Here is a 22,674-nt window from a genome sequence, read left to right on the forward strand (position 1 = left end):
GCACAATGCAATGGGTGGCAACTTAATTAAAGTAGCTGAATGCATTCTTTAAAAGGTGCATTTCCACAAACACACGTTTATACATAAGTTACATAACACATTCATTCTGTATGCCTTTCATTACATCTCCTGTATAAACCTAAAGCCTCTCTATCTAGTGATCGAGTAGTCGATCTCAACCTATTTGAAAATCTATCAAGACATCTGCACAAATCCAAAGAAATAAAAACAGACTGTGCAGATTTGCATGGAAAGATAAGAAAGTTTCAGTCAATCATGTCTTTCTCAAATGTGCATTTATTAGCCAAATTATTTGCTCATTTCTGAATCTTTGCAGCTGGTTTCTGCAAGAACACAGTTGATTCTGAGTGTACAGTGTCATCGATCAATGATGCCAAGACACATTAAGCAAGATAACCCGTAGCAAATATATTTCATTCAGGTAAACGCTTCATTTACCACCTGTCAATCAACAAGACATCTAGCCACTCAACCCCTTTAGAACTCCATTAGGTGAGTATAGGGTCCATTTGTATCCAGCTTCAGGACTTGTCTGTTCCCATATGTGCCATGTTTGACCTCTGTGCCGGCTTCACTGCACTTGACGGCCAAACTCAGTTCCTTCTCGCAGTGAGAGACGAAGCTGGCGTACAGCTTCTGTCCATCCTCTTTGCCAATGTTGCCGTGGTACTGCATGCCTCTGCCCTTTGGTTTTCCTCCCAGTGTCGCTTGGGGTACAATGAGAACATTGCCGGGTAATTCGAGGACTGAGGTATATTTCCCAGAGTCTGTTTCACAAAGCTTTATGTTCATCAGGGTGTTCACTGAGAGAAGACAAGAAGGAACGGCATCATCATTAGTTTCTTTTCTACTGCTTACGCACGGTACTGTGAACTTTTCGTCCGTAAGAGTCATACCCATTTTGGGGATGATGTCTTCAGTTGCACCTTTGAAGAAGCAGACATAGATCACCATCCCTCTGTCAATCTGTGTGAAAGAGCAACAGATGGGTAGTGACTACACTATGTTGACTGTTACATGCCTTACTAGGGCTGGGCGATATGGTCAAAATACATCCACGGCATTTAGCAGACACTCTTATCCAGAGCGACTTCGCAATTTACTCAAGAATAGACAAAAAAATGTAAAGACATCTCTAAGTTTAGACACTACTGATCACAAGTCAATATTGAGACCATAATAGCCACTATTTGAGTTGGGTCTTCAGTCTGTGTTTGAAGACAGCGAGCGACTCGGCTGTTCGGACACCCAGGGGAAGTTCGTTCCGCCACTTCGGTGCCAGACCAGAAAAAAAGCCTGGGCGCTTTTCTTCCGTGGATTTAAAGGGATGGTGGGTCAAGCCGAGCTCTCATACTCAATACAGTGATTTTTATTCAACCTCTGCTGCACTTCATCTAATTAAACCAGCCTATTTACACTGTTTGTAATGAAACCTGCAGTTGATTAATGTTCTTTAAGCCCCAACAATATCTTCTATATGCTTAGAAAAGCATATTATGTATCATAATACCAAAATATCGTCATATTGGCCAGATCTATGCCTTACATCTTTAAATGATAATATTACTTCCGATTAATATACATTTTTCTTGATTAGAATTATATTACTTCTTTGTACGAACCAATGACAAGTCCCTCCATACTTGATGGCAATGGTCAAAAGCCGATCAGTACCAAGAGGCCTTCAAGCTCAAGTACTGCTCAGCTCCACCAGCCATCCCTTAGATCCGTGGAAGACAAGCGTCCAGGCTTTTTTCTGTCCGGCACCAAAGTGGTGGAACGAACTTTCCCTGTGTGTCCGAACGGCATCTCTTCCAAGAGTCCAAGAGGGAAAGTGCAGTGTCGAGTATTGTGGTCTCCATACTGACTTTTGTGTTTAGTAGTACCTAAGATTAGAGGCATGTTTTGGATTCATGTCTATAGAAACATATATATATATATATATGGGTATCTTCTGAGTAAACAGCGAAACACTTTTGTATTTAGTGGAAGACCAGTAACTAGCACAAATTGGTGATCATCCTTCTTGACCTCCTACTAAACCTGGAGAAACTTTGCCAAACTCCCAGAGCTGAAGAACCCCTTTTTACACTGATGGATGCTAGATGGATAAACCAGCGCTCTGAAAAATAAAGATACTACAAAGGTTCTCTATGTGATGCCAATCAGGAAAAGACCCATGTGTAAAGAAGTGGATGTAAAGGTTCTTCACTCTCACATCACTTTTTAAAAACGTTTTTAAGAGCGTAGCTGCGGTTTTTCCAAAAAGCATCTTCAGAATCAGAAATACTTTATTGGTCCCAGGAGGGAAATCGCAGTAGCAACCATCTGTGTAAGAATAAACACTATAAAATAAAACACTCAGAATTAAATATGTATATGTTTACAAATTATATGTAACATATAATATATATAAAGTGGAGGTAACTGTGATCATAATACTGCACCTCTGCAACTATTGCACATATTAACAGTATCATTATTGAATATAATATAATATATTATAATATAATAAAATAATAATATTAACGAAATAGATAATTATTTGTGTATATATATATATATATATATATATATATATATATATATATACATACACACACACACACAAAGACAAACATCATAATGAACAATTAGTACAATTTAATCTATTTAAAATGTGCTGCACTTAATTAACTTAATTCAATGAGAATAATTATGGTACAATATGGACTGCCTAATTATGGCACGACCATAATCGATCATGGTGAATCATATTGTCTAATTTGAATAAAATGTACAATGATATTGATCAAATATTGAGTCATATGACCCACCTCCACCTACTTCACCTCCAGCAGCTTGTGAAGTTACTGTGCTGCTGAGAGCAGTGAGCCTGGGCTACCCTACACACGCCTGGCTGGTCATCCCTGCTGTTATTCAGAAAACGCGCACCTCATATCTGAATAATAAATACTACTAATAATAATTAATAATAATACATTCTAATCTACCTCAACCCACTGGGCCTCACACTCCTGCTGTGGGGGGCAGACCTGCAGTGTGGCGTGCAGACACTGCTGAACGACCACCCGAGCGTTCACTGCCGAGCTACCGTTGGCCGCAGTCATGACGTAGAAAGCGCATCAACGACGACAGCTGGCAAACACCTGGCCGAGAGAAACGCAGGCCTGTAGAGCAGCAGCAGCAGGACCACAGTCTCTCTGTCTCACAGCAGTAGCTGTATCTCCCACCCGAAAGCCGGGCTTTATCCGAACAGACCCCCACAGATTTACGGCTTCTTTTCCGTGTTGTTCGACGTCATCAAAAGTGGCCCGCGCCGTGCACTGGGCAGTGCTTTCAGTTGCAGCTTTAATCCCATGCTTTATTATTATTATTATTATTTTTTTTTTTACAAAAAACAGTAAATCATCCAATTATTTTCATATTAGATGCTTTAACTAGCTAGCTGTTGCTGTGCTGGTCTTTTAGCGGTAGCATTAGCTAGCATAGCTATCTAGCTCTACAGCACTAATGGTGGTTTACTCCAGCTGGAGGAGGTTTGCACATGTGTGTAAGCTTGCCTCAGCGAGCCGTGCCACTGTCTTATGGGCTGGTAGTGGACCCACTGGACCGCTAACAGGGGTCTGTAAACATGATGTTCGTTTTAAGGTAAGTTCACACACTCCTGGGGTCTCCTCTGTGCTGTAGGTGCAGCTCAGTGTCAGGGTCAGTCAAGTTGTCTGATAAGCCACACTTTGCTGTGTAAAATAAAAGATGGCCTAAGGCTACTTCTTTTAATTGAGCTACCCGTTATAACTGTTCATATTTAAGAACTAAATGCTGCATGTTTAATCAGGGGGGGACTGGAAAGTATTTTTAAAGTCTTAATCTGGTGTTAGATAATCAGCCCTGCTGAAAAAATCCAGCTCAAGACCAGCCTTTGCTTATAGCAAAAATGGTCAAGGTAGTAGTAGACAAGCTGGTCATCCAGGTCTTTCAGACCCTGCTGGTCATCAGTTTAGCTCTGGACTAGCTGGAAAGGCAGAGGGCACACATGGTAAAAGGTAAAGGTGCACGTATTTGTCAGTGTACACTGTACAGCGAAATGTGTCCTCTGCATTTAACCCATCTGTGGTAGTGAACACACACACACACACGTGAACTAGAGCCAGTGAGTACACACACACACACACCCAGAGCGGTGGGCAGCGCCCAATTCCAGCGCCCGGGGAGCAGAGAGGGTAATGGGCCTTGCTCAAGGGCCCAACAGTGGCAGCTTGCCGAGCCCGGGAATCGAACCCACAACCCTGTTATCGATATCCCGGCGCTCTAACCGCTGAGCCACCACTGCCCCTGTAATGGCATGAGGCTTACCCAAACAGAAACCCATAGTAGGTGTTAAAGAGGTCATTGTTGTTGCTTCTGGAAAAGGAGGGGTCGGGACGTCCCCAACAGCAGGTGACCTTCGCTTCCCGAACATCACTTGTCCTTTAAAGTGTGATATGTTTTCATTTTGTACTTTTGAAAGAAAGAAAGCACTGACGCAGGTTTTGTATTTGTTTGTCCTGCTCTCCCAATGTCTTTATGCTTTGTCCAGTCGTTTGGGCTGAGATCTTTGAGCCACTGCAGACAAGGTGCTGTTTATACCGATTACCGATTGGTTTAGCAGCACGACCATCTTGACCAAGGTGGTCATCAGCCTGCTCATATTAGTTGATTAGTTTGGTAAAGCTGGTCGTTCTGGTGGACCAGTGTGGTCATGCTGGTAGATTAATAAACGAGAACTGATCTGGCCAGGCTGCTTAGTAAAGTAAATATGAAGCTAAAAATGTAGGATTAATGTAGTTTTGACGTCAGACGTGGGCTTTTAACACTTGGAGTACGCCCTGACTGACAGGTACAATTCCGAGTAGTCTTTGCTTAAACTAATTGGACAGCAGCATCTTAGTACAAAGATGACGTGTAAAAGGCCGAGCAAGCAACACACCAAACACTGTCCACTCTCCACACCAAACAGCAGTTAAAACAATCATAACGCAGGTATGCGTTTGGGAAACTGGGCCCCTTAACAAGACGAAGTAGGTGTATTAGAGCAGAGAAAATACTACAGTGGGTTGAGAACCACTGCTTTGAAGAATTCATTCATTGACTAATCAAATGTACAGTTTTAATGTGAACCCAAACGCAGTCAATCACCCAGGCATGTTTGGTGTCCAATTGGTGTCCTAGTTTCACACTGGAAGTCAGATGCTTCTGACGTTATAACACAAGTGCAAAACTAAGAAAACGAGCTTTAGACACTAAACCCGTCTTGGCGATTCACTAAATTTGGAGTAGGAGGATAACTGTAAAATACGGTGGTATAAATCTGAACGTATTTATCTATCAAAGCTTTTTAAAGCTTTGTTTTGTTGTTTTTCACTTGTTAGACTGCAGGTGCTGGCGAGCGAGGGCTGCAGGAAAGGCAGAGGGCACACATGGCACGAGGCTTACCCAAACAGAAACCCATAGTAGGTGTTAAAGAGGTCATTGTTGTTGCTTCAGGAAAAGGAGGGGTCGGGAAGTCCACAACAGCAGGTGACCTTCGCTTTCCGAACATGACTTGTCCTTTAAAGTATGATATGTGTTCATTTTATACTTTTGAAAGATAGAAAGCACTGACGCAGGTTTTGTATTTTTTGTCCTGCTCTTGTCTTTATGCTTTGTCCAGTCGTTTGGGCTGTTCATCACTTATCACAGATCTTTGAGCCACCGTAGACAAGGTGCTGTTTATACCGATTGCAAATAGAGCAATATCAAATGGCTGCAGTTATTTACCTGAGAAGATGAGGGGTTTAACATTTACCAGTTGTGATGACCTTAGAGGTATCTTTTGAATTATTAGCCTATTCTAACTAGCTAAGGCTTTTCTTGGGTAAATAGCAAAGCACTTTGTAAGTCGCTCTGGATAAGAGCGTCTGCTAAATGCCGTAAATGTAAATGTAAATGTAAATGACCTTGAATTTTGACCATAGAGCCACTTGGAAACTCTCACAGGCATTTAGCAGACGCTCTTATCCAGAGCAACGTACAAAAGTCAGAAACTATCCATAACTAGTTTGTATAGGCTAGAATCCAAAAGATACCTCAAGCTAGATGCGTCAGTGTGGAAACCTATACACACAGCGCTCAGCATACACTGCACTCTGCCTGAATATTTAACAAATCATGTAAAACATGAGAGCAATCGTATGTCCTAATTAGTGCAAGATAAGTGCTGATTTAAGTGCTCTTGAAAGAGTTGGGTCTTTAGAAGACAGCAAGCCACTCAGACACCATTCGGACACCCAGAGGAAGTTCGTTCCACCACTTTGGTGCCAGGACGGAAAAAGGACTGGACGCTTGTCTTCTGTGGATTTTGAAGGATGGCGGGTCAAGCTTGAAGGGCTTTTGGTTACAGATCGTGTTTTGACCATTGCCATCAAGTACGGAGGGGCTGGTCCATTCGTGGCTTTGTAGGCCAGCGTCAGGGCTTTGAATCTGATTCAGGAAGCTAAACTAAAAGTTTCAGGCCATGGTTTTAGTCGTGACTCGTTTTTTGTTCATTCGCAACCTGAAGCTACGGGTGCCCATATCAGATTCAGTCAATATTGGAGCTTGGCAGTGTATGCTCTAGTGATTTTCTTGTAATCAGAATTGCTTTTCTTTGGTTCCACACTGGAACTGTAGGGAATCCAGACCTCACACCAGAACTTACGGCGGAGACGTCTTTAGATTACATTGAACCTGTTTTGTTGGGCTAAAATGACATGGAAATCACATCTCTGCACTTTTCTTTCCAGTCAATCTTGCTCTTGGACTTACGGCTAATGATCAGGTACCACAGGAGCACCTTATTATTATTGTTCTCATTAAAAGAGTCTTGCAGCACACTTCACAAGCTTAATTTTTTCTGCCTTTTGTCTTTCACAGAGTAAGCGAGTAGGCCTTTTAGATGCTGATGTTTATGGCCCTTCGGTTCCAAAGCTGATGAACCTGCGAGGAAATCCGGAATTAACAGACAGTAGGTGATCTGGAACCTGATGTGTGTGTTTTTGTCTGTGGTGTGTAGTAATATAGCATTTTATCTGTTTTCTAGTGTCACAGACACTATACAGTACATACTCACTCAGATATGACTGTTTATATTTATATTGACATGAAAGTTTTATCTTGTCTGTATTTTCAGACAACTTAATGAGACCACTGACAAACTTCGGAATCCCTTGGTGAGTATATTACAGGCAGTGCCTATAAAAATGGTTCACCCCTTGGATACCCCCCCCCCTTTTATTGCTTTTTTTTTGGGGGGGGCACTTCAATTTGAAAGTGAAAACATATTCCTACAAAGTAATGTCAATTTAAATAAAAATATATCATGTAAAATAAATGAGTGCATAAATATTTAATATTAAATATTAAAGTGACTGACCTAATTCAACAGAGGTCCAGGAAGTTGGTGCTAGTAGTTTCACAGTAAGTGAAATGGAGATCACCTGAGTGCAGTGAATGTGTCTCTTGTGGTTGTAGTATAAAGACACCTGTCTGGAAGCGCCAGTCATTGGTTAATCAGTATTCCTGGCTACAAATACACCATAAAGACCAGAAAAAACACTCCATGCAGCTCTGAGAAAATCAGCTCTGAGTGTCCCTCAGTAGTGCCCTTATTGCATAGTCACTCAGTTTGTCTGAGGCAGATTTCTTAATGAGGGATTTAACTGAAATACAATGGATCAGTTCAGTGACTTTTTTGTGACTTCCAAAACCTTTTTTTCTAAGTTGCATGAATTATTCTTTTGTCTTCGTAGTGTATTTTTAGCCGAGAACATTGCTTAACCAGTGACCGGACCTTCCCCTCAGGTGATCTCCATTTCACTTGTGAGACTACTAGCACCATTTGCCTGGACCTCTGTTGAGTTTGGTCAGTCATTTTAAAGGGGGTAAACATTTATGCAATCATTTATTTTACATGATATATTTAGATTTTATTTACATTACTTTGTAGAAATCTGTTTTTACTTTGACATTCTTTTTTTTTTTTGTAAATGTAAATAATTTATGAAACGAATAAAAGGAGAAAATATCCAAGGGGTGAATTATTGTCATAGTCACTATTTTATTCTTTCAATGTTTAAGGGTATTATTCAGTTATTATCTTGAGACTTTTTTTTAGAAGGTACTATTAATTAATCAGTAACTAGTAGAAAACAAAAACTAAACTTTCTGTTAATTATATAATTATGATTGCATGATTATGCAAAACTGAAAAGTGTAGAAAGTTAAGATCGTATGCAACAAGTTTTAGTATAAATTTTATTGGGACTGCCTGCCTTTCTCATCGTCTTCAGTATGTCAATGGGCTTTCTGGTTGAAGACACAGCACCCATTGTGTGGAGGGGTCTGATGGTGATGTCGGCCATCGAGAAGCTTCTCAGACAGGTAGGGAACACTAATAGGTTGTAGTTGGTGCTTGAAGCTCCTACTTTTTATCTCTCAACACTAGGATGTAATATTTTGTATACAAGGTTGGTGTAGGAGTATTGACGTCTCTCTTCTTATGGGATTTTTCAGAAACCATGTTTTCTCTGACCTTCCTGTTGTGCTTCTATATTTAGGTAGACTGGGGGCTCTTGGATTACTTAGTAGTTGACATGCCACCAGGAACCGGAGATGTTCAACTCTCCATCACACAGAACATCCCAATAGCAGGTAAATAATTAACAGTGTCAGTTGTGTGTCAACTTTTTGCATATTCAAAAGGAGTGAGAAATACCTCTCTGTACATAGAACATTGACTGATGTACTCGAGCACTCTGTGTATTTTAATACACACCACTGATCCAAATCATTATGATTATTCACACAGGCAGCAAATAATTATCTCCTAACAATGGTGCATGTGAAGGTCTGCGATATATTAGAAAGTAGGTGAACAGTCAGGTCTTGTAGATGCTGCAGAAATAGGTAGGCATGAACACCTGAGCACACTCATTATGTCTAGACAGGCATCTCCAAAACTCAGTGCATGAGTAACAATGAAGGCTATCCCGTTTATTGTAAACCTTCAAGGAACCAGGAAATTTTCTGTGACTTATACCCCAGCAGCCTTCTTATTGGGTTTGGAATGATGATTGACACAGACAAATGATGGTTGACATAGACTTTTGTCCGCCTCCAGAATCTTTACATTTATTTTTTTATTTTTTTATAATCTGTTTTGAGAATTGACTAATTTGCTCCAGTCTGTACAGTCAGATGGCAGTTTTGCTCAGGCTAATACTGTATGTCTACATTGCAGGAGCTGTGATCGTGTCCACTCCACAGGACATTGCTTTGCTAGATGCACGCAGAGGTGCTGAGATGTTTCGCAAAGTTAATGTACCGGTGAGGCACTTTAAAAACATCTGTGAAACATTTGTGGAGGGGGAAAAAACAGTTCTTCCATCGTACAGAGTGCTGAATTCCAGATGTTTCTGGCCAGAACGTTTCTGTCAAACGGTACCAAAAGAATGTCTTGTAGTTGTAACCCCCTATGTAGAATTTGCTGTTTCATGCTGATCTATGATCATGTAACATGTGGGTATCTAAATCCTTACCATAATAAATCTGAGAAGGTATTTTGTACATTGTCTCAGGTCCAGTTAAAGGAATTAAAAAAAAATTAAGCTGTATCAGTAACAGGTTCAATTCTTTAGTAATAATGCAAAATGTTTCACTAAAAATATTGAATGTTTTAATGTTGCGCTAAAACTGTTCCAATAAGAAAACTCCAGAAACAATATATATATATATATATATATATATATATATATAATATATATATAATTTTTTTTTTTTTTTTTTTTTTTTTCGTAGGTTCTGGGATTGGTTCAAAATATGAGTGTTTTCCAGTGTCCCCAGTGTAATCACCAAACACACATCTTTGGGTCGGATGGAGCTCGAGAGTTGGCACAGACTCTTGGAGTAGAGGTTCTTGGTAAGACTTCATTTTCTCAAAGAAAGCTGTAATAGATTCTGCCAGGAAAAAAAACCCCACACAAACAAGCATGAGCTATTCTCTGAATTTGTTGCTTGCATCTGTGGTTTTATGAAACTGGAGATTTCATCAGAAGTTTAGAAGGAAATTAAGCTTCTTATTCTCTTGAGTTATTCTCAGAATGTGTAGCTGTATTTTCTTGGGCCAGCTTTATAACACTTGTCAGTAACGTGTGAAAATGTGTATTTAAATCATACTTGGAAAGTCACCATGCCAGTTGCTCAACATGCCACTGACTGGCAATTTTTATATGACCTCAATAATAGCCTGTCAAAATAGTCATGTCCACCCTCCCCAGACATTTCAGATTCCGACCAACTAGCTACGGCTTTCCCTTGTTACATGATGCTATCAACGCTGGAAGCATGAAGAGGCATGTCCTACTCGCCTGGAGAGGGCAAGCTAGTTATGCTCTCTGGGACTCCCATGCAGGGGTGGCTGTGCAAAATCGACGTGTCAATGAGCTCGCGAATATTATTAATAAGCAGCGCTCAGCACCTGTCAGGGTGTCAAAATGGATGATCTGAGCCACAGATGCTGAAGAAAACAGGCAGAAGCACTGTGTGGTATAATACAGCAATATGAGCAATGGATAACTTTTAATAACCATTTTAACAGTATGACAGTGAAGGCAAAAAAATCCAGATAAAAATATAATTACTTTGATCATTGATACAAATCATCTCTCTCCGTCTGTATGTTTTTTTTTTTTTTTTTTTATTCTGATACCCTGAGCCAAAAAGAAAATACTGAAAAGACCTAATTGGATGTTTGTACAATACTCAATATTAAATTCTGCGTTAAAGAACAAGTTTTATTTCAACTGCAGCAGTGGTTCTTGTCATGATGTGCTACCGCAACACTATTTGCAGTTTTATTAATGTAGCCCATCATCTGTCTCTTCATAAAGAACTTGGATATGTCAGTGCTCATATATGCTTATTTTGGTTTTATGTTGTGGTGTATAATGTTTGTTTGTCTTTCTCTAATATATATATATATATATATATATATATATATATATATATATATATAATATATATAAGGTTACGTAGTTGGCAAGGTTACGTAGTTGGCCTGTTTTCTCTACAGGGGACATTCCTCTTCATCTTAACATCAGAGAGACGTCAGATAAGGGTCAGCCTGTGGTTGTGTCCTCACCTGACAGTCCTGAGGTCAGTGGGTTGGGCCAGAGTCTCTTATAGTCCTCCTATAACCTTAAAAGTTTATTTTGGGAGGACACCTTCAAATGTTTAACACTAAACAAACTCTATATAAAGGTGGAATGTTATAAATGAAAAATAAGATGACGTAGTTTAGTTATTACTGAGGATGTTATTTTTACTCCTCTCATTTTAAAGATGTGGTGACTTTGTTCTTTAGTAATGGTTTTACATTTCTGATAACTTTCTGTTTCTGCTCAATCACGTGCAGGCTGAAGCATACAGAACAGTAGCCTCAGCAGTGGTGCGTCGGCTTGCAGAGGAGTCCAGGTGAATGACCTTGACATTGATTAGAGTGTCATGGTTCACAGAAAAAAATCTGCTTGACCTTTCGGTGCTCACCTGTCCCAAACATTCATTTCAAATGCTGTGATCATATGTACTTAGAAGAAAAATGCTGGTTTTATCAACACCACAACACTGTTATTTATCAAGGTCATCAACAGGCTAGGTTTAAAAATATCAGTACCAGAAAACCTGTAAAATCTTTTTTTTTTTTTTTAACTTGTCATCATATTTAAATTGTTAAATTCCATTAGAACAACAGCTGCATGTCTTATTTTGGTCCATCATATGGTTTGGTTTGTATTTCCGTATGTCATATACACTCACCAAGCACTTTATGAGGAAGACAAATGTGTTTATATTCGATAGAGCCTCCTTTTGCTCTCAGAACAGCCACAGTTCTTCATGGCATGGATTCCACCAGATTTGGGAAACATTCCTTTGAGACTGTGGTCAGTATTTTCATGATTACATCATGCAATTCCTGCAGAGTTTTCGGGAGCACTTTCGTGCTGTGAATCTCCTGTTCTACCATGTCCCTAAGCTGCTCTGCTGGGTTCAGATCCGGTCATTGAGATGGCCACTGAAGAACACTGGTCTCATTGTGATCCTCATTAAAACAGTTTGAGAGTACTTTTCCTTAGTGATATGTGATGTTGCCGGTAGAAGCTGAGTATATTGTGAACGTGAAGGGATGCACAAGTTCACGTGTTCAAGTGAGTCAAGAAAATATTCCCTAGACCATTACACCACCACCTCAACCAGCCTGTACAGTTGATCCCAGGCAGGGGGTCCATGTATTCATGGTATTCGTTATGTTGCAACCAAATTCTGACCCCTCTATTTGTGTACCTCAGCAGAAATGGAGATTCCTCAGACCAGGCCATGTTTTTGTGGTCTTCAACTAGTCTAGTTTTTGTGAGCCTGTACCACTGCAGCTTCAGCTTTCTGTTCTTGGCTGGCAGAAGTGGAACCCGACATGGTCTTCTGCTGTTGTAGCCCACCTGCCTCAAGATGCGACATGTTGTGCATGCTGAGATGCTTTTTTTATTTATTTATTTTTGGCTCTCCTCAGTTAAACAGAGGTATTATCGAGTTGTAGAGTTGTTGTAGCATTTTCTATTATCTTGAACCACTTAAACGACTATTTTCCAGTGACCTCTGTCATCAACAAGCCATTTTTGTCCACAGAACTCACTGGTTGCGTTTTCTTCATTGCCCCATTTTGAATAAACTCTAGAGACTGCTATGCTGAAAATCCCAGAAGATTAGCAGTTCTAGAAATACACAAGCAGCCTGTTTAACACCAACAATCATGTCATGCTAATTTATTTCCCCCCTATACTGATGGTTAATGTGAATGTCACCCAAAGCTGCAGATGACACGATTAGCTGATTCAGATTTTTGCGTGAACGAGAAGGTATACAGGTCTTCCTGATAAAGTGCTCTGTGAGTATATGTGGATGAATAGTATTCTAGTGTGAAATCCAGGGTAAATCCAGTTTGCTGAAACTTGAGCCCATTCCACTGCAGCTGCCTGCCAGGCCAGTTTACAGTGGGGCTCTGCACACTGGGGGGAAAAGTGTACGATTTCAGACAAGAGCCTGAAGAGCCTGTGAGCCAAACTGAGTGCACCAGAAAGCAGATGGAGTCTGAGGTGTTTCCAGCAGAATGATGTTCCATAGACACGTTTCATTGAATCACATAAGCCCTAAAGTGTCGAACAGGCTTGATGTCTGAAATAATGAAGGATGAGGGAATCATTATTTTGAGGCATATAATGATGGTATTGTTGCTTGAGTGGGTTGCTGCAAGGTCATAGTCAGTAAATTGGATTATTTTTGAATGCTTGAAACAGTAAATAGCTGATTGCTTTTAATGTATTGTCATTGCTTTAACAATATTAACAGATATTAAAGTTCACATATGGGTCATCCTTCACCCCCCTAATAATAGTCAATGCACTTCTGTTAATACATACATAATGCAAGGTTTTGTATTTGGCCTTTAGAAACAAAGCACAATAAACTTGCTATGCAACCGAATTTCTTCCTTATGTGCTTGTACTTCCGAAATACTTTCAAATAACGGGTGAATGTGTTGTAGACTGTGGATGCTGTGACACCTCATGACCACTAGACAGCACTGTTAATGAAAGTATAGATTCCCTTTCTGCTGATTGAGTGGAGCGAGAGGAGCTGGAAGTCACCCTTCAGAAGGAAAGTTTGAGTGAAACTGAGAACTTGAGGGCTTGACTGAGAGAATGAGCACAGATCAGCATAAGGGCTTACAGAGGAACGTTAGCGTTCTGCGCACAAAACAGGACCACTTCCTGCATAGTTTCCTCACTCCCTCGGCTCGGCCGCAGCAGCTGTACTGCCTCCAGTTGTCAGACGGAGCGACCTGTGATTCATGAGGTCAACAAAGCTGTTTTGCTTATCATTTTACATACTTCATTCTGTTCTAGGAAGACCAGCCTTGTAACTGTATTTTGACTATATTCTATCCTCAGATTTCTTCACAGTGCTGGAGATGGAAACCAGGATTAGCCATGACTCCAACATACAGCCATTTTATTTACTGTCTGAAATGACCAGTGAACCTAAGCTTGTCTTGTCTGTATATGGAGTTTGTGTGATTATCTTGCAGATCTTCATAAAGGAATACTTTAAACTCCTGTCTTCTGCTTTTGACTCCACCCAGAAATTCCCCTGGGTTTCCCAAACACATGGCTACAATCTGGGACATGATTGGTATCTATACGAGCAGTCACAAATTGGGACACACCTACTCTTGTAGGCCTTTATTTAACTGTTTCCACATTGTTGAATAATAATCAATCAAACTCCTAGATCTCACATTTTAAGCCACATTTATAAGTGAGAAATATGTTGATATTTTATAGTTATCATGATAAATGATCTCTGAGCTTTTCTAAGTATATCATGGATATCATCAGTTCATAAGGAACATTGAACTACTGTTGTTCTTTATAACAAGAACATCATTAGTCCTGGTTAAGATAATTGAGTTAGGGCTTGAGTGCTCCTAAGGCACTGCCACTATGGGGATCCTGAGGATCCTGGGTCATGCTGCCTGCCATCAGCAGCCGGAGCCTGAGCGAGCACATTTGGCCTTGATCGCAACCGATGGGTAGATGGCTCGCTCGCTCTCGCTCTCCCCACATCACTTCAGTGTGATGCTAGCCAATGCATCAGAGCTGGGTTCCTGACTCTTTCCTCTGAGCGCGTTGGTTGCCCGGTGATGTCGCGGTGGCAGCTGGTGGTTGGTTGTGCATGTGTTAAAGGAGTCACGTATCTGTCCTCACCCTCCCAGTGTCAGGAGCATTACTTGTGATTGAGGAGAGTACTAATGAGTGGGGGTTGGGGAGGGAAATTGAGTGTAATAAGGTTGAATGTGTAAGGCACTAAATAAAAATGATAAATATATATTTATGGGGCTGTAATGGTGCTATGTGTTATATTGTAAAAAAAAAAAAACACACACACCTTGCCACACCTTACTTAATACAGGGATGCACAATGATATTGGCATCATATCAAATAATTGTATAAACAAACATTGAGGTCAGACAGATGTTTTAGGTTGACTAATAACATAAACCAGTCTGCAAAATTTAATTGTCCAAATGGGAAACATGGTGGCTTGGTAGTTAGCATGTTGGTCCCTATCTGGGTGGAGTTCCTTTTTCTCGCGTTCTTTCTGTCTGTGTGGATTTCATCTGGGGACTCTTCTCACAGTCCAAAAAGACACAGAGATCAGGTGAATTGGTTGCCCTGGTGTGCATGAATGATTGTATGTGTGAATGAATGGATGTCTGTATGCCCAGATATGGATTGACACTGGTTGAACCCCCTGATGCTTAATGCAGTCCTCTAGGTGGATGGTCATTTCTGCTTGAGAGTATGCTGTGTGCAACTGGCTGCTGCTTCTCGTCAGGACCAGAACGTTTTGTCACTTAAGTTCCATGCTGGACCCACATATGCCCACCAGGTTCGATGATGGGACCTGGAAGAATTAAGCATGGGCCCCATCTGGGTTGTACACTGCACATGGGGCCTAGATGAGAATCGTGTGAGATTAAGGTGGGCTGTAACAATGGGGCCCATTTGGGAAGCGCAGCTGGGTCCCAGTAACAAAGTATATCCAAACCCGCTGAGAGCCCATGTTCCACCCAGGTGAGCCCCACATGAGCATGTTGTCTAGGTTGACATCATCTCAAGCAGCTTCTTAAGGGATCACTTGGAAAGCTTTCCAACATGCGGCACATATGCTCAGACCTTGTTGCTAAAAACAGACTGACAACAATTTATCAAGGCCTTAAAGCAGAAACTTTTTGATCAAAATATCATGAAAAACATGCATTTAATCAGAGATGTGGCCACATTTTGTATCGGTGTGATCCTGTATGTTGATCTGTTCATAGAACAACTACTCAGTATATTCAGTAATACAATATAGGAAGCTGTGGACAAGATACAGGCCTACTGGATTATTTTTCGGTCAGTTTGAGTTTCAGTTTTTTAAATAATAATTTTAAAAAAACTAGTTCATAGTAGTAGCAGTAGTAGTACAGGGAAACACTGCATTATGGTAGTAGGAAATAGAAACCACCCTTGGATGTGAGGGTCAGAAGGCTGAATGTTTACCTAGTAAGTTAATGGTGGTGCTAAAAGGACAAGTTCTGAGCAGTTTGTGGGTTGAAAGGTTGAAAAACATATGTCACTGACAAGGCTGTGTTTTCTTTGGCAGAGGAATAAATGCAGCCTTTGCCCCATGCAGTAAGTACAGCATAGAATACCCATAGAGATTGCTCTGCTTCCTGAGGCTATGGGGGGAAAAAATCAATAATTAAATCAGGGAGTTATGCCGCTCAAGACGGGTGAGGGGGTTTCTGCTTTTTATGTCACCTGAGGTTAGTAGAAAATGACTGAGCGTTGATAAGACGGAATAGAGGATAAGTGAATATGAGCCAAATGGATGTGGAGGGATAACATCAAACGTTCACTGTGTGTTGATGTCGGTAAGATGATATGAAAGAGTTTGGTTGCAAAAATATAGGGGCAGGCAAAGGTTTGGGCACCCCTGGTCAAACTGTTAAATCTGTTACCGAGAATAGTTAAATAAGTAAAATATGTCCTGGTTTCCAAAAGGCCTAAAGTTATGAAGGAAGCATTTCTTTAATATTTTAAGCAATATCTCTTTTTTAGGCAGTCTGCATGGTCAGTACTTTGTAACATCCACTTCGAAAAGTACCACAGCTTGTTGCCACGTTTTGTAATCAGGGCCTTTTTAATCGTGTTGGAGGGATTTTCACCCATTCTTCTTTCCAGAGGGCTGCTAGTTCTGTGCTTTGGCATTCTTGCATGCAATGCTCTTTTGAGGTCTAGCCACAGATTTTTTAATGATATGTAGGTCAAGGAACTGTGAAGGCCATGGCGAAACCTTGAGCTTGCGCCTCTTGAGGTATTCCACTGTGGATTTTCAGTGTTTAGGGTCATTATCCTGCTGCAGATGTTGTCCTCTTTTCATCTCTAGCTTTGGTGTGATGTTTGTTTCCAGAATTTTCTGGTATTTCTTTGAATCCATTCTTCGCTCCACCAGTGAAATGTTTCCCGTGCCTTTGGCTGCAACACAAGCCCAAAGCATGATGGATCCACCCCCATGCTTAACAGTTGGAGAGGTGTTCTTTTCATGAAATTCAGCACCCTCTGTTTATCCAAACATGCCCTTGCTTCACTTATCCTGCTTTGTGGGCATCAATTATTTACATTTTCCAAGTTCTGGGTAGCTGCTGATTGTTGAGACATGGTTTGAAGAGCGATTTTCTAAAGCTTTGAGGCATTACCTGGCCTTTCCTAATAATGATTGTGGACAAGCTATGGTGCTAACAAGCTAATTAAGGTCTAAGACCTTGATAACAGTTATTAGAGCTCTCTTGCAAATCTCTTGCAGTGCCCAAACTTTTGTATGGTGTTTGTTTTCTTATTTCATTCTAAAATTATACAAGACAAAAATGAACTGTGCTTAAAATTTTAAAAGACTGTTCAAAGACTGATTGATGGGTGTCAAGGTTTTAAATCTGAGCCCTTGTAAACGAGCTCTTCCATTTAGTCGATCAGTACCAAGAGCCCTTTGAGCTTCAAGTATGGCTCGGCTTGACCCGCCAACTCTTAAGATCCACGGAAGACAAGCATCCAGGCTTTTTTCTGTCCTGGCACCGAAGTGATGGAATGAACTTCCCCTGGAGAGTCGCTTGCTGTCTTCAAATGCAGACTAAAAACCCAGCTCTTCCGAGAGTACTTGGGTGAAGTGTAGTGTTGAGTATTGTGGTCTGCAGTATTGTGGACTTTTGTGTTCAGTAGTGTCTAAGCTTATATACAAACTCTATAAGGGTAAGGGTATTTTTATGGGTAAACAGTGAAGCACTTTTGTAAGTCGCTCTCAATAAGAGCCTCTGCTAAATGCCTTAAAATGAGCTCTTCCATGTAAACTGTGGAAGAGAATGACTTCATCTTTTACTGCACTGTAGCTTTTCAATGCTTCCATTGTATATATATATATTTTAGTGTTATCAACAAGGATTGTTGGCTGAGATATAATGAAACTACAAACTTGCAAAATACATCTCTGGAAAAAAAATAAAGAGACCACTTAATTATTTCATTTCTTAAATTTGCATGTACGGAAGCCATTTTTATTCCAGGCATTTCATCAAACAAAGCTGAGTTACCTGCATTTGCAGCCTATGAATGGCATAACAGCAATGTGAAAGACTAGTGGAGAGCCAGCCAAAACATAAAAGCTGTGATTGGCAGTCCAGGTTATTTCACCATGATGATTTCCGAATGTTCTCAAAGTTTAAATATTAGTACTGTGTTGTTTAAATTTGAATAATAACTTGTTTTTGAACAGTTGTCATTTCTGGAAATAAATGCTCTTAATAGCAATATTTTTAATTTGGAATTTAAGGGAAATGTTGTCCATGGTTTATGAAATACAATGAAAATGTTGATTTCCCTAAACACATTGCCTAGAAATAGTAAAACCAGAGAAACTGATAATGTAGGGTGGTCTCTTATATCTCGTATATCATCGCTGTCACGCAAAAACCTTGTATCTCCAAAATGACAACTTTACAGGAGGAAAAGAACTTCTCAACTTTCAGTGCAATTTCAGAGCATTTCTACTGGTTCATCCATCATTAAATTCCAACTCAATGTGAAGAGCAACTGTCAGATCTACATAATGTCAAGAAAAATGATCATTTCAAAGGTTTTCGCATAGTTTTACCAGCCACATTCTTTTCATTATTCATGTTACAAACTAAGAAATGAATATGTGTGATTCTGAGTAAAATCCAATCTGCAGAATGTCTTCATATCTCAACTGAAATGGCATTTGCATGTATTATATAGTAGATAATCATGTATTATTGATTGAGACTGGGTGACATCCCCCTGTTGGAGCCCTGGTTTTTCAAAGTGTTAGCTTGAGCAGTTAGCATGCTTAAAATAAATTCTCATAAATGTTTGATGTGGACGGCTGATTTCCAAAGGCGTCGGGTCGTATGGCCTACGCAAGGCCCGATGCTTGTCTTTCTAAGTTCATTTCATCCTGGTCTTTGTTTCATGTCAGCTACTCTGCTCTTGCCAGACAGGCTCCGCAGTTAAAAAGCCACTTCCTGCATTCCAAAATTAGGGAAAAATGGATGCGTCATGAAAAGTCTACAGGGCTGTAAATTTCAGCAGGACTTTCACTCTCTATACGGCTTCAGAAAGTCCTCAGCCTTTCCACAAACTCTGCTTTAGCAGAACTTGGCGAAAATACTGAATTCGGGCATCGTTGTAAGTATCTGTCGACGTCCTGAAGGGTCCTTTTTTATTATTAGTATTTATTTCATTTCATTCATGATTTCCCAGTTTCCCCATTCATGGCCCCATTCCTGGTGACCTCTGATACCTGGCCCCGCCCAGTGTGCCTGAGCGTGGACCCGTAACCATGGCGATGCAGCTGCGGCGCTGCCCAGGGTAAATAGCCGCAGCTGGTTCCAATTGCACTGCCTGATCAGGGACTGCCTGCATGCTTTAGAGGGGCTGGGGGTGGTAGGTTAGGGGGGCAGTCCACCCCCAGCTCTGACCATTCTCTGCTCTGATTACAGCTTTGTGCTAGCTCAGCTAAAGCAGGCATCAATGCTTGATTGCTAGCTGAGCGAGCTGCCCTCAGGATTTGAAGGCAATTCATTTTGAGCAGACACCTCAATGACACTCACTCATCCAAAAAGATCACACATCATTTATGTCTCTGAAGGATTTTTCATGGCTCAGGTTCATCCAAACTGGCTCAAGTCAGTCACTTAGCTCTTAAAATAATTAGACCTGTCCAGCATAATGAGTTTATTTAGCGAGAGCTGGGGCACCATGCGTGCTCAGCTGGCCCCTTCAGGGCAGCTGTCCATGATCTGGCGGATCTGAGAGAAGCAGGTCCTGGAGATTTCGGGGGTAGGGGGGGAGGTGAATAATTCATGGTGATGGAGAGGAGCAAGAGGTGGGGGAGATTTTTTTTTTTTTGAGGGAGGCACAGGCAGACAGGCAAGGGCTGATATGTGAAGCCTGCTGCTGTGCAATGCTTTTGATGTTAGCACAAAGTCGCACTCACAAGTTAGTTAGCTCTGACACGGACTCTGTTCTACTCCACACAATTTAATGTAGTCGATCACACAAGAAATGTTTGGTGTCTGCTGCTTTAGTTTTGCACAGGGCTACAAGGCTAACATAGCTAACAAGTAATAATAGCTTAGCCAACAGTTTACATCATGCACTTGAAGCAGTGGTTCCTTATATTTAAGGCAATGCCTAGACTCATCATCTGTTACTGTGAATAGCTGAGCAAGTAAAAGCCCTGATTTTTTTTAAGTCATGAAGTTAAAGAAGACCAAGTTCCAAACCAACTAACAAAAAAGGGGGAAAAAAGGGCCTTAAGCAAAACTCTGGGCTCCCTGCATGGTCAGTCCTTAGTAACACCCCCTTTGGCAAGTATCACAGCATGTAAATGCCTTTTGTAGCCAGGTAATTCTTTTCATTTTTGGTTGGGGGATTTTCACCCATTCTTCCTTGCACAAGGCTTCTAGTTCAGTGAGATTCCTGGGTCAGCTTGCATGCATTGCTCTTTTGAGGTCTATCCACGGATTGTCAATGATGTTAGTCAATGAAGTCAGGGGGGATGTAAACCTTCAGCTTGCACCTCCTGAAATCTACTGTGGATTTATCCTGTTGTAAAAGGCTGGCATTTAACTACATTCGTTCTTCCCTCTACACTGAAATGTTTCCAGTGCCACTGGCTGCAACACAAACCCAAAGCCTGTGTTTAACAGTTGGAGTTATAACAGTTGAAGACGATATTCCGCACCCTTTTTTCTCCAAACGTACAGTTCTATTTGAAATGCCTTAGTCCATGGGACTTGTTTTTTTTTCCAATAGACTTGTGCTTGTGTGGTTTCTGATACTGTATGATCAGTATTAATACAAATAGACAGAAGCATCACACAATGCCTAAGAAAAAATAGTAGTATGATTTTTCACATACTTTTTTTGACAAAACAGTCAGTCTGTGAAGTTTTAAGGCTTTATAGGCTTTATAGAATGCCAGTTAGTGATTGTAAGCATCCATTACATATATTACATCATGAGGAAAGCTGTGAATTTAAAAAAAGTATATAATAAAAGTAAATAAAGACGAAACAAATACACCTTGACTGATGCAAATGCATATTTGGATCATTTCTTGCCAAACTGTACCTTCAACATACTTTCACCTGCCTGAAAATATAGGAAAGTATATATATGAATATACTGTACATTGTACTGTGCTGTGAAAAAGTCTTGGATGCAAATAAGTGCAAATATGTGAACAATACATTGTGGCCCTATTTACACCGAGTCTGTCTTGAGTATCAGGATTATATCTGGATAAGGCTTCAGGAGGTGGTCTGGTCTCAAGGTAGTCCAGTATTTTCAATTACCATCCAATACATAGTTTATCTCGTCAATGAAATCAGCTGGTGGAACTGAACAAATGCATGCAGTGGCTGGAGCTCACAGAGAGGACAGGCCTAAACTGTATTCTTCCAACCAGCATATGAATAATGATCCTGAAAACAACATGTCGTCGCTGTCCAATGAAAAACATGTATCTCCAAAATGGTACCTTTACAGGAAATGGCAAAAAATGCTCTAAACTCTGAATGCAAGTCAATGTAAAATAAGAGTGTATGATTATTTAAGTCATTTAGAGCAATTCTATTGGTCCATTTATCCAGAATTATTTACACAGTGTACAAAACGGACAGAGATGGAGATGCATGTTATTCATTGAACAGCAGTGATGTTTTGAGTACTGGACTGATGTTTAGTTGTATTAATTCTACTATTATATAGATTTTTTTTACAGGAAACAAACACACTGGCTGCTTAGTTAAACAGCTCCATCATGAATGCCACAGCCTTGGCGCATGCGCATACATATTCCACAACACAGTGCAATCCCATTCATTCTTAATGAGGTATTAATGAACATTTGACAAGTGAAATCAAACATTTACATTATACTGGTTCAAATAGCATGGCGTGTAGCCTATTAATGAGAGAATGGATAGGTTTATTTTGGCTTTGTTCCCAGGAGAAAGTGTGTCAACAAGCCACATTTAATAGCTTTTCCTAATGGAAAAAAAGAGTACTTTTTTTCTCTGTTACAAAAAGGACTTGTACACAGACGAATAGGAAGCCTGTTGCTGCTATGCTGATAACAGGGCATTTTCAGTGGCCTTTTATGGCAAAGGAAAAGCAGAATTTGCATAATGTCTTACGGGTGGTGATAGAGGGTCAAGCGAGGAGTGTGCACGGTTGATAACCTACACACTGTGCAACACAGCGTCTATTTATAACCATTGTTTGCCACGACGTGCGCACACCAGTGCAAGAATCCTCACGCTCACAGACAGAGATAGTCCAGGGTTGCCCAATTCAGGCGGCCTTGCGTCGTGCTTGCTGCTTCTGTACCGTAGTCCGTTACCATTGATAACCCTTTCA

The 22,674-nt window shown here is 40.6% G+C and overlaps 2 protein-coding genes across 2 annotated transcripts; one reads left to right on the forward strand and one right to left on the reverse strand.

Annotated features, from left to right (window-relative positions):
• Nucleotides 1-281: 281 nt before the first annotated feature.
• Nucleotides 282-3,331, reverse strand: LOC140564345 (D-aminoacyl-tRNA deacylase 2-like). The gene is made up of 3 exons (XM_072689719.1): nucleotides 3,015-3,331; nucleotides 918-987; nucleotides 282-824 (listed from the first exon to the last, which is right to left on the reverse strand). Exons 1-3 carry the CDS (start codon nucleotides 3,129-3,131, stop codon nucleotides 499-501), a joined length of 513 nt encoding a protein of 170 aa, XP_072545820.1. The 5' UTR covers nucleotides 3,132-3,331; the 3' UTR covers nucleotides 282-498.
• nubpl (nucleotide binding protein-like) lies at nucleotides 3,123-14,239 on the forward strand. The gene is made up of 12 exons (XM_072689718.1): nucleotides 3,123-3,672; nucleotides 5,433-5,580; nucleotides 6,825-6,859; nucleotides 6,955-7,045; nucleotides 7,211-7,250; nucleotides 8,370-8,460; nucleotides 8,637-8,730; nucleotides 9,320-9,405; nucleotides 9,877-9,997; nucleotides 11,150-11,232; nucleotides 11,492-11,550; nucleotides 14,079-14,239. Exons 1-12 carry the CDS (start codon nucleotides 3,535-3,537, stop codon nucleotides 14,113-14,115), a joined length of 1,023 nt encoding a protein of 340 aa, XP_072545819.1. The 5' UTR covers nucleotides 3,123-3,534; the 3' UTR covers nucleotides 14,116-14,239.
• Nucleotides 14,240-22,674: the final 8,435 nt, after the last annotated feature.

Source organism: Salminus brasiliensis, chromosome 10 (genome assembly GCF_030463535.1).
Source record: "Salminus brasiliensis chromosome 10, fSalBra1.hap2, whole genome shotgun sequence".
Taxonomy (NCBI): Eukaryota; Metazoa; Chordata; class Actinopteri; order Characiformes; family Bryconidae; genus Salminus; species Salminus brasiliensis.

What these genes read in the sequence shown, in the direction of transcription:
- LOC140564345 (XM_072689719.1), bottom strand. Translation starts at nt 3,131, where the DNA reads ATGACTGCGGCCAACGGTAGCTCGGCAGTGAACGCTCGGGTGGTCGTT. An exon ending in GTGAGGCCCAGTGGGTTGAG is followed by an intron (nt 988 to 3,014) that starts GTAGATTAGAAT and finishes TCTTTCACACAG; the next exon opens with ATTGACAGAGGGATGGTGAT. An exon ending in AGACATCATCCCCAAAATGG is followed by an intron (nt 825 to 917) that starts GTATGACTCTTA and finishes GTCTTCTCTCAG; the next exon opens with TGAACACCCTGATGAACATA.
- nubpl (XM_072689718.1), top strand. Translation starts at nt 3,535, where the DNA reads ATGGTGGTTTACTCCAGCTGGAGGAGGTTTGCACATGTGTGTAAGCTT. An exon ending in TCGAGAAGCTTCTCAGACAG is followed by an intron (nt 8,461 to 8,636) that starts GTAGGGAACACT and finishes TTCTATATTTAG; the next exon opens with GTAGACTGGGGGCTCTTGGA. An exon ending in CGGCTTGCAGAGGAGTCCAG is followed by an intron (nt 11,551 to 14,078) that starts GTGAATGACCTT and finishes TTCTATCCTCAG; the next exon opens with ATTTCTTCACAGTGCTGGAG.